At 37.0% G+C, this 10787-nt stretch overlaps 5 protein-coding genes across 5 annotated transcripts in view; 3 read left to right on the forward strand and 2 right to left on the reverse strand.

The window, feature by feature from the left end:
- Nucleotides 1-566: 566 nt before the first annotated feature.
- On the forward strand, nucleotides 567-2447 carry PRCAT00002379001 (uncharacterized protein; the record flags this gene model as incomplete). The annotated part of the gene is made up of 1 exon (XM_062952237.1): nucleotides 567-2447. The coding sequence occupies one exon, from the start codon at nucleotides 567-569 to the stop codon at nucleotides 2445-2447; it is 1881 nt and encodes a 626-aa protein (XP_062809159.1).
- A 138-nt stretch (nucleotides 2448-2585) lies between these two features.
- On the forward strand, nucleotides 2586-4721 carry TEA1 (Tea1p; the record flags this gene model as incomplete). Its single annotated transcript, XM_062952238.1, has 1 exon — nucleotides 2586-4721. The coding sequence occupies one exon, from the start codon at nucleotides 2586-2588 to the stop codon at nucleotides 4719-4721; it is 2136 nt and encodes a 711-aa protein (XP_062809160.1).
- An 85-nt stretch (nucleotides 4722-4806) lies between these two features.
- On the reverse strand, nucleotides 4807-6543 carry PDC11 (indolepyruvate decarboxylase 1; the record flags this gene model as incomplete). The annotated part of the gene is made up of 1 exon (XM_062952239.1): nucleotides 4807-6543. One exon carries the CDS (start codon nucleotides 6541-6543, stop codon nucleotides 4807-4809), a length of 1737 nt encoding a protein of 578 aa, XP_062809161.1.
- Nucleotides 6544-7188: 645 nt separating this feature from the next.
- Nucleotides 7189-8880, reverse strand: ALG8 (dolichyl-P-Glc:Glc1Man(9)GlcNAc(2)-PP-dolichol alpha-1,3-glucosyltransferase; the record flags this gene model as incomplete). Its single annotated transcript, XM_062952240.1, has 1 exon — nucleotides 7189-8880. The coding sequence occupies one exon, from the start codon at nucleotides 8878-8880 to the stop codon at nucleotides 7189-7191; it is 1692 nt and encodes a 563-aa protein (XP_062809162.1).
- A 442-nt stretch (nucleotides 8881-9322) lies between these two features.
- DBP5 (ATP-dependent RNA helicase) overlaps nucleotides 9323-10787 on the forward strand; it is a gene marked incomplete at both ends in the record, with an annotated part of 1578 nt that continues 113 nt past the window's right edge. Inside the window, one exon of the mRNA XM_062952241.1 lies at nucleotides 9323-10787. This exon is cut by the window's right edge and continues 113 nt beyond it. Within this exon, the coding sequence (XP_062809163.1) occupies nucleotides 9323-10787 (1465 nt within the window).

Raw genomic sequence — 10787 nt, forward strand, 5'->3', positions numbered from 1 at the left:
ATAAAAGGAAACTGAAAGAAAAGCAAAGAGCAACTGAAAGGCTTTCGGATTTTACAAGTACGCTGTTCTTTACACCTTTCAGCACTTGCTACGAAGTCTATTTGCTTCAGCCTCAGAGTCTAATCGGTCTTCGTCTCCTCTATAGCTTGTTGACTCCTCATTCTCAAACGAGCGTCGGGGAACATGAAATTGAAGTGGCACAAGGGTCTGACACGGTGCGCCGCCACAATATACCGCACAATTTTCCGGGTACGGAGAAGAACGGCTAGGTTTAGCTTCGGGAGTAGTGGCAATCGGTAGAGCTCGGAAACTCAAGTGAGTGGGGGGGATTAGGAAAACACATATTACTAAGGCCGAGGGGGGATAAAGAAACGCCCATATAGACATACAGCGACACGAGACGACATTCTTTCGATGCCTCAGTAGTCATTATCATTATCACGTGATAAGTGGCATCAAGATTTCCCACAAGCAGCTTATGGCATTTTGTTCATGGCCGTACTACTTAATGAGAAAGAGCCAAGGTAATCAGGTCGCGAAGTAAACTGAGGTTAATCTTTTGACACATGCCGCCTGATTCGGATAAGTCAATAAAAGCAGATGTTTCTGAGGCTGCATCTAGTGCTTCCAGCGCAGACCAAGGTCATTTATCAGCCGTTAAAACAATAGTGGACTCACCAACGGCTCAATCTACATCATCGGGACAAGATGGTAGAAGCTATCAGGGGCAAATTTCTAATTTAAATAGTGGCGGTAAGGAAATTGACCTCAAGGCAGTTGGGAAGCACTTGGTTAATCATGATGAAGCCTTGAAATTACAAGGTGGTGACATTACCAGATCTCTTTACCACCAAATGGAAAATTCTTCTGCCACACCACCAGATAGAAGAAGAACAAGAAGCTCTTCTTTTTCTACTTACTTATCAAATACGAGAAGAGAGTCTACGGCTAGTGACATCAATGTACCTGGTGGCTTTAGAAGAGAATTTCTAATTAATAAATCGTTACAGCAGAACAAAAATCCTCCAAATTTTTTGACCCAAAATTTCATGGAATTCTTGAGTATCTATGGCCATTTTGCCGGTGAAGATTTTACCGATGATGACGAAAATAATAGCAGGTATGAAGAAGTGTTCGACGAAGAGTCGCACTTGCTAGGCAACGAAAGAATTCCCTCTAGAAATAAAAAAAAGACATCAAAGGGCACGGCTTCGACAGCGAAAACATATTTCTTGTTATTCAAAGCTCTTGTTGGATCTGGTGTTCTTTTTCTTCCCCGAGCCTTCCTCAATGGTGGGTTATTGTTTTCTATTGTCACTTTGTCAACTTTTGGAGCATTGACTTTTTTTTGCTATATAGTATTGATCGAGTCTAAGAAAACTTTTAAGAAACCCTCTTTCGGTGAATTAGGGTATACATCTTATGGAAAAATTTTGAAGCTTTGCATTTTGGTGTCAATTTTGCTCTCTCAAATCGGATTTGTTGCAACATACATATTATTCACGGCAGAAAATATGATGTCTTTTTTGACCGGCTTTTTAGGGTTCCATTCGATCACTGCTTTTAATGTTGTTCTAGTGCAATGTGTATTGTTGATTCCATTGTCCCTCATAAGGAATTTGACCCAGTTGTCGTTGATATCTCTTGTTTCTTCCGTATTCATTGTGATTGGCTTACTCATCATTTTTTATTATTCTGGAATTAAACTCATGCAAGAGGGATTAGGCCCACATATTGAGCTTTTTAACTCAAAGAGCTGGTCTATGTTGATTGGTGTTGCAGTGACATCTTTTGAAGGAATTGGTTTGATATTACCAATTGAATCGTCCATGGCTCACCCTGAACAATTCCCTAAAGTTCTTTTAATTTCAATGCTTATCATCACCTCACTATTTGTGGCAATTGGAACAGTGGGATATTCTGCTTTTGGAGATAAGGTCAAGTCCATTATTATATTGAATCTTCCCCAAAAAAACGTTTCCGTTCAACTTATAGTGTGTCTTTATTCGTTAGCTGTATTCTTAACAGCTCCTTTACAGTTGCTACCGGCTATTAAGATTGGAGAATCAACTGTATTTAACTCCTCACTTTTCAATCATGGATCGAGAAAGAAAGATGAAGATGGTAGACTTTATAAAAGCTCAGGTAAATACAACCCCCATATTAAGTGGCTCAAAAACACCAGCAGGGCTATTGTTGTAATACTTATTTGCTCCATTGCATACTTGAATGCAAACAATATCGATAAATTTGTTTCCTTCAATGGTTGCTTTGCATGTATTCCTTTGGTGTATATCTATCCACCATTAATTCATTTAAAGACTTTTAAACTTAAGTCATCACTAACGGCAAAAGATAAATTTTTCAAAATCACGGATTACACTTTGATTATTGTTGGTATAGCTGTAGTGATCTATTCCACTTATCAAATAGTCTTCCTTAATTAATTTATTATTTATTTCAAATATACATTCATATATATATATTGACTATATTGATTTTGTGAAATATATCATACGACCGTTGAAAATGTTGAAAATTAAACTTCCTTGTTGCAGCAGCCTTAAGTTGTCATTACTTCGTTAATGTCTGATAAGAAGAGAAGACAAGAGGAATCAACCAGTGGTGAGAAAACAAATGGAAAATCCCCATTAATTAAACTATTAAGTTGCCAGAGATGCCGATCTAGAAAGGTAAAATGTAACTTTGAGTACCCTTGTTCGAACTGTCTTAAGGTAGGCGCAGCTTGCGTTCAGGTCACTAATGATAAAAGAAAGAGACGACCGCCAGCAAACTATGTTTCCAGCTTGGAGAAGAAAGTTCAAAAATTTGCTGAGTTTTTCGAAAAGTTCAAGAGTTTAAACTCAATTGATGAAAAACAACAGTTATTAGAAAGAACAGATCTAATAGATGATCACTATCCTCATATCAGGAATGAAGTGTTCAATGCCCTGTCTGAAGATCACCTGGGTGACAGGGCTGTTTATGGCCCAACCAGTGTATACGATGACAGCTTGATTCCTCACAGTTCTAAAATATGGCGAAATGATGAAGCAGCCATAAATCTTTTGAATAAGGATCCAGACATATTAGAGTCTTTACAATTATTTTTTAAATGGCAATATCCGGATCATAACATGTTTCTTTTCAGAGAATCATTCTTGACCGACTTTTTCAGTCCTAAATCAGATAGCCTTTACTGTTCGAGGGTCTTGGTCTTGAGCGTATGTGCCTTAGGCTCAAGAATGTCATCCAAAGAAAAGGTTTACGAAAAATCATTGCAATATTACAGTGAGGCTAAGAACTCATTGCTTGGGCAGCTCAATCAACCCTCAATAACGTCATTACAAGGTTTTTTGTTATTAGCATTTTACGATATCTGTCAGGGGTTTAATTCCAGCGCGTGGATGTTATCAGGAAATGCGATGAGAATGGGCTTTGATTTGGGTTTTCAATTGAATCCAAAGGTATGGTTTTTTAAATCAAAAGATAATTTGACCCAGTTAGACATAGCAATAAGAAGTCGGATTTACTGGGGTTGTTATGTGGCAGATCACTTTTTAAGTTTACTTCTAGGAAGACCGTCTTCTTTGAAGATGTCGGATGCAACAATTCCAGAGACAAAGAACTTACCTGATTTAGAATGGATAAAAGAATACACGTATTCGAGGACTGAAGACACTATCGACACAGCGAACATTTCGAATCCCTTGAGAAAAATTATCAATTTGATTAATATATCTGATAATATTTTAAATGACATATTCACTAAATCTGAGTTCGAAAGCAAGCCTTCCAATAATGAAGATTTGAATCTAGTTTCGAGGCTAAAAAAGCTAGATGAATATAATACACAAATTATGAGTTGGAAAAGATCTCTCCCAGATGATTTACAATGGGATAGAGAAAGCTTGAAGAAGACTGCGCATATTCCTACCTTAGGGTGCATCAGATATTATTATTATATTTTAATATTATGTCTTAATCGCCCATTCATTGGAATAACAAAGAGGGCTGCTGACGATGATGAGTTGATCCCATCGGTTATATGTTCAAATGCAATTGAAGATTTGTATGGCGCGATTGATCGTTTTCAGTCCATCCATGGATTACGAAGAGCATCTATATTTATTGTTTACTGTTCAATTTTATCAATCTCGATTATTCTATTAAACAGTAGTAGTGATGAATTATTGAAAGAAAGAAATAAGCTCCAATTTTTTATGGATATCTTGAAGGGTTGTTCAAAAACATGGAAGTTAGCTGAGAAGTCGTATAAAATCATTGACATTAAACTTAAATCAAAGCTCGCTACTGCTCAAGAGAAACATAATATTAGCTCTACTGAAACATTGTTGCCTTCTCAAGAAGGAAATGAGACTATTAACCATGATCCGACTTCCAAACAAAATGGAATGCCATCTTTACATCAATCCGAAATTCTTTTTAAGGAAAATGGTGTAGCTTCAATGTTGAATGAAAAAAGTTCATTGAAAAACGTTGAGCATATTTATAACTTCGAAGAAACCGCCTTGAAACCCAAGAATAATCGCTCGTCGCCGAAGCCGGACAACTATTTCAAGTCGTTAAATGAACAGAACACTGATTTATTGTTCGATGAAAACTTGGAATTTTTTGGAGGTCCTCCAGTTTTAATGACGTCTGATTTATTTAATCAAGATTGGGAATCTTTATTTCCTGACTCTGTTTTCAAAACCTGATAAGCCTACTACATTTGGTATTTTTAATGTTCATAGTGATTCATATTTAAGTAATTGGAATGCCAATGCTCGAACTAGCATCTATTTAATTACCTTTATTTATACTGGCCAGTAAGTCTGCTTGTTTGATCAAATTTTCTGGCGAATCAAATTCGCCTAGCATGATTTCAATTAATCTTGTTTTGTTATTCTTGGCAAACTTCTCGTCGTCGAATATTTTATTAAGGTCATTTACGGTTGAAACTCTTAAAGTTTCGTAGTTTTCACCCTTGAAGGTTTCCAAGAGTTTTAAGTGATCCCATGGTTGAATATCATTATATTCTGCAGTCCTGCCATGAATCAACCTTTCGATAGTATAACCACTATTGTTAAGAACAAATACATATATATTGTTTTTATGTCTTAACATTGACGAGATCTCTTGAACAGTTAATTGTAAAGAACCATCACCGACAAATAAAATGACTCTTCTATTTGGATCCAACTCTTCAGCAGCAGTCACAGCACCAAATGCTGCACCTACTGAGTATCCAATTGAGCCCCACAATACTTGATTAATTCCAATTGTATTTTTAGGAAATTTCGTTTGAATTATACCGAAAGATGAAGTTCCAGTTTCACTAAGAACAACATCACCCTCTCTCAACCATGAAGAAAGTCTTGTCCACAACCATTTTTGAGTGATGGGCCCACTGCTTACTTGTTTTTCTTCTACGAATGGATCCTTGAGTACTTTCTCTGGCTTGAAATCTTTCAAAGCGCTTTTCAATTTAGGCGACTTGATAAGCCCTCTCAATGCCTCCTTCATTCTCACCTCAGGATAGTTAGCCAATTTGATCTTTGTATAATCAGAGTGAAATTCAATAACATTCTTAGTTTGGAAAGAATAACTAAAGGAGCCGGTGTTAAAATCGGAAAGCATTGCACCTAATGAAATAATCAAGTCAGATTCTTCAACTGAACTCTTGACATGAGGATATGATAATGAGCCAACATAAACACCCGTGTATCTTTCATGTTCTTCATCTATAAACTTTACTCCCTTCGCCATAGGAGTAATTGCAAACTTGAACTTTGTGAGGTTGATCAAGTCAATTGCCTCCTGAGTTGCATTGTGCCTAGCACAACAAGCATCGATTATGATAGTTGGGTTCTTAGCTTTAGCTATCATACTTGTAACTCTATCAAGAACCTCCTCCTCGGCATCTTTGTCATTTGAAGGAACTTCTAAGTCAAGAGGAGTATCCAACAACTCTGCTGGGACTTGAACGTCGACCATGTTTGCTGGAAAAGCTAAATATGTAGGCCTCTGATTAATGTAAGCAGCTCTGATACAACGGTCAATCTCTGCAGTGGCATTGGCAGCATCTCTGATAACACCAGTAGTATAAGTAATCATGGCGGACATTCTTGCGAAAACAGTGAAATCGCCATTACCTAATGTGTGGTGCAACATCAATTGCTTTTGTTGTGAAGCGACTGAAGGAATACCAACTACATGTAACAATCCCACATGCTCCGCATAACTTCCTGCAATTCCGTTGAGAGCAGATAATTCACCAACACCAAAAGTTGTGATCAAAGTAGCAAATCCCCCTGTTTCTGCTTCAAAACCAGATTTAACTCTACTGTAACCATCAGCAGAGTAAGCAGCATTCAATTCGTTAGCATTTCCCTTCCAAGTGAGCCCATCAACCTCATCAATTTTGTCCAATAAGGTAAGATTAAAGTCACCAGGAACACCAAACACAGAACGAGTAGAGAGCGGATCTTGACGTATTCTCTCGAATAAGTATCTTCCTAAGCTAATCGTTTTTGTCATTTTATATTATTGTTACTCAATTATTTTGTATTAGTGTATGAGTAGTAAAAGTACTGATTCATATTTGTTAAGGAGCAAGTTTGCTTCCTTTTAAGTTTGCTTCACTAATTGTGCGCAGGAACTTCTTTACTGCAAGATTTATCCGGAGCCGGTATTTTCCACACCCTTGGAGACTTCCTTTATTGCACTCTGCTATAGGCGAGCAAGGCTCTCTTCATGACCTTGTATTGATCGGAGTTTAAGTTCCTCTATAATGATATCGGAATAGGGTCAACAAAGATAATAAATGAACTCTGGGAGACAGTACTCCGTCTGCATAGAACTCACTATCGAAATTGATCACATATCGTGTTACACTCTAAGATAGATTACAGAACCAAAACAATATAATCTGAGTCTAAGACATATATTAGTATTTTCTAATGCTATACTCTAACGTCAATGCTATCGTACTGAAGTTATTTAGTTTAAGAGAGTTTATTGGGTGCAAATGCCCTGCAAATGGTTTCGGAAATCTGTGCACCTAAGTACGAGACAACAAAAAAGGGCTCGGAGTATAAGATTTTTAGAGAAAATTATGACCTATCAGCGTCTCAACTCCAAATAATTCTGACCTAAGTTCAGTTCTTTTTTCTGTTTTAAGAGTTAATTCGGACGGCTAGCTTCATCTGTCCAAATTGACTCATTAACGAAATATAACCAACTAAAGCCGTTCCAACTGCTAATTATTCCTATGCCGCAATAAACACTGTAAAATATTAGTTTTAAAAACAGATATCTGGTCAATATTTCAAACTTTCCCTCGAATAGATCAAAGAGACTCGTAATTGCAATTAAAGGAATCAAGCCCAATATGTAACCATTAGTGACTCTATCCAAAATTATTTCCCCTTGTCCAAGAAAATGCTTGGAAAGTCTCACAATTCGACGAAAGTTGAAGTAATATATAATATACCACAAGGCTGTATAAACTACCTTAACTACCCATTCTTCAGGATTAATTATCAATGGGAAAAGCGATACATAAGCGCAACTCACTAATAGATTAAATGGGCCAAGAAGAGTCTTGTCGTTAGAAACAATAAAACTCATGGGGAAGATAACTAATAAAATTGCCTTCTCATGAACATGCCATCCGAAAAGGAATGATGCAAACCCGCATAATGTCAATGCACCTACGAATCTGTTGAAATTAGGTTGCAAAAATAGCGGTATTAATGACATGACTTGATAGAAAGCGGTCAAAAAAAAAGTTAATTGTGGTGTAATGGTTGGTAAGATCGAAAATTCTGTGTCCCCAACGATCCCTCTAGTCAAAGACAGAAGGGATCTCGTATCTGATAGTGCACTTGGGTTGACTTTAAAAACACCTTCCAAAAACAACTGTGACAAAGGAACTCTGTGATAAACTTGAATCAACAATCGATCACAGAATGAATAAATCGCCCAAATGTTTGGGGCCCAATATGCATGTGTCAACCCTCTGTTAAATGGGAAAAGTCTTCCCATGAGTTCAGGGATAACCCAATTCACTACGAAGGGAAGAAATGCAACCAAAAATACACTTATTACAACAGATCCCAACTTAAGAAGATTCCTCCATCTAACTAGCCCAAGTATTTTGTTCACTAAGTTCATGTCTCCAGAGACAGTGAGATTCAAGCAATAACCTCTCAATAAGAATACAAATACTGCTGGAGCAAGGTACAAGTAAATATGCTTGAAACAGAGCAATAAAGAGAACCAAAATCCACACATCAAGTACTTTTCTAGTCTAGCACAATTTATCATTAGTACAAGAAGCCCGAATAGCATTCCATTATATTGGAAATGCATGTGATCAATAATTAATAAACCTGGTGAAAATACCAAACTGGATGCCGTCACATAGGCTCTTCTAGTTGCGTTTCCTGGAGGCGAAGTATCGATATACCATTGTAATGCAGCAAATAAAACAACCTCACTAAGAATCACTGTAGCCCTCTGATAAAAAATTGTTGGAAGTCCATAAGCACCATCCTTTACGAGATCTAAACAGCCATCATCTTTGACAATCTGAGGCACCATGTGTGAAAGAATCCATTCAAAATATGCAAAAAAAGGAGGATAATCGAGAGTCCACTGTGATTTGTTCTCTATATACCATTTAGCTAGTGGCAAATTATATGTTATAGCTAACCAATTCCTGTGTACCTCAAAGTCCGTGGAATGATATCCTACTGTAAGAAGCACTTTTAAGCATAAGGTGATTACCCAAATATTCCAAAGAGAGTATCGCCTGGTTCCTGTATATTCTTCTGGACCTTCTGAAACTGCCTTCTTTTTCGCTTTTGTCATGTCACGTTGTAACGATAACAAATTCCTGTTGAATATCAAATAGAATTAAGATGCCTCGCTATGAAATTTGACCTGCTGACTCTTTTCCAAACTCAATATTTTTTCTTTAAAGACTTATTTATGATGTCTGTTTAAAGTAATAGCCAAATATTGTCTTTAAGAGCTATTTGGATTCGACATGAATGTCAATGCTGATAAGCAGTTTGCTTATTCCCAGGTAAAGTCATCTATGCTCACTATAAATGATAATTGAGTTATATACAGGTAGCTGTAACACATTTGCTTTCGTTGACCGTAAGGGCCACTTTTTCATAGCATTCGCGAGTTCGACTTTCACTAGTGGTATTTGATTTGTATTTTTTCCGTCGTCTTTTTTCGAGTATTAAAGTATTCTTTAATTACTCTTAACTACTCCAACTTTATAATAGATCTTCACATCAAGATGTCAAGTGACGAAAAAAGTGTTGATAAAGATGCAGCAGAACTCCTTTCGTCTTTATCCTTACAGAAGGAAAAGAAAGAGACCGATAGTATGAATGAATCAGGCAAATCAGACCTTGCAGAAGAACGCAAAGGCGAAGAAAAAGATGACATAAAGTCTACTTCGGAGAAGCTGTCTCAAGCTGTCAACGGTGACTCTGAGGAAGACAAATCAAATCTAATCAAATCGAGCTATGAAGTGCAAGTTAAATTGGCTGATTTGCAAGCTGATCCAAATTCTCCGTTGTACTCAGTCAAGTCATTTGAAGAACTAGGATTATCGCCGGAATTATTGAAAGGTCTCTATGCTATGAAGTTTAACAAGCCATCTAAGATTCAAGAAAAAGCTTTACCATTGTTGCTTTCTAATCCCCCAAGAAATATGATAGGACAATCACAGTCAGGAACGGGTAAAACAGCTGCTTTCTCATTAACCATGTTATCAAGAGTAGATGAAAATGAGCCAATGACTCAAAGTTTATGCTTGGCTCCAACAAGAGAATTAGCAAGACAAACCTTAGAGGTCATAAGCACTATGGGGAAATTTACTAAAGTTACAACACAGTTGGTTGTGCCTGAATCTGTTGCAAGAGGGAAATCTGTTAATGCACAAATAATAGTAGGTACACCAGGTATCGTCATGGATTTGATTAGAAAAAAGAGTATAAACGTGTCAAAAGTAAAGGTTTTTGTTCTTGATGAAGCTGATAATATGTTGGATGCTCAAGGACTAGGTGATCAATGTTTAAGAGTGAAAAGAACTTTACCAAAGACAACGCAATTGGTTTTGTTTTCTGCTACGTTTCCAGAAAAAGTACGGGAATATGCTGAAAAGTTTGTTCCAAACGCAAACTCTTTGGAATTAAAACAGGAAGAATTAAACGTCGAAGGAATTAAGCAACTTTATATGGACTGTGATTCTGAGAGTCATAAATTTGAGGTGTTATGTGAATTGTATGGATTATTGACAATCGGATCTTCTATCATTTTTGTCGAGAGAAAAGAAACCGCTAATCAGTTGTATGCAAAAATGAAGAAAGAAGGACATACGTGTTCTATTTTACATGGTGGCCTCGAGGCCTCAGAGAGAGACAGATTGATTGATGATTTTAGAGAAGGGAGATCCAAGGTTCTTATTACCACTAATGTTTTGGCCAGAGGTATTGATATTGCTTCTGTCTCAATGGTGGTTAATTACGACTTGCCGGTCGATAAAAATGGTAATCCAGATCCTTCTACTTACTTGCATAGAATAGGCAGAACTGGTAGGTTTGGCAGAGTGGGTGTTTCAATATCGTTTGTTCACGATCAGAAATCATATCAAACTTTGATGAAAATAAGAGACTACTTTGGGGGTATCGAAATGACAAGGGTCCCAACAGACGATTGGGATGAGGTCGAGAAGATTGTTAAAAAAGTGATTAAAA

Source organism: Priceomyces carsonii (genome assembly GCF_900007245.1).
Source record: "Priceomyces carsonii strain CBS4050 genome assembly, scaffold: Debaryomyces_carsonii_scaffold_2, whole genome shotgun sequence".
In the NCBI taxonomy this organism is placed as follows: domain Eukaryota; kingdom Fungi; phylum Ascomycota; class Pichiomycetes; order Serinales; family Debaryomycetaceae; genus Priceomyces; species Priceomyces carsonii.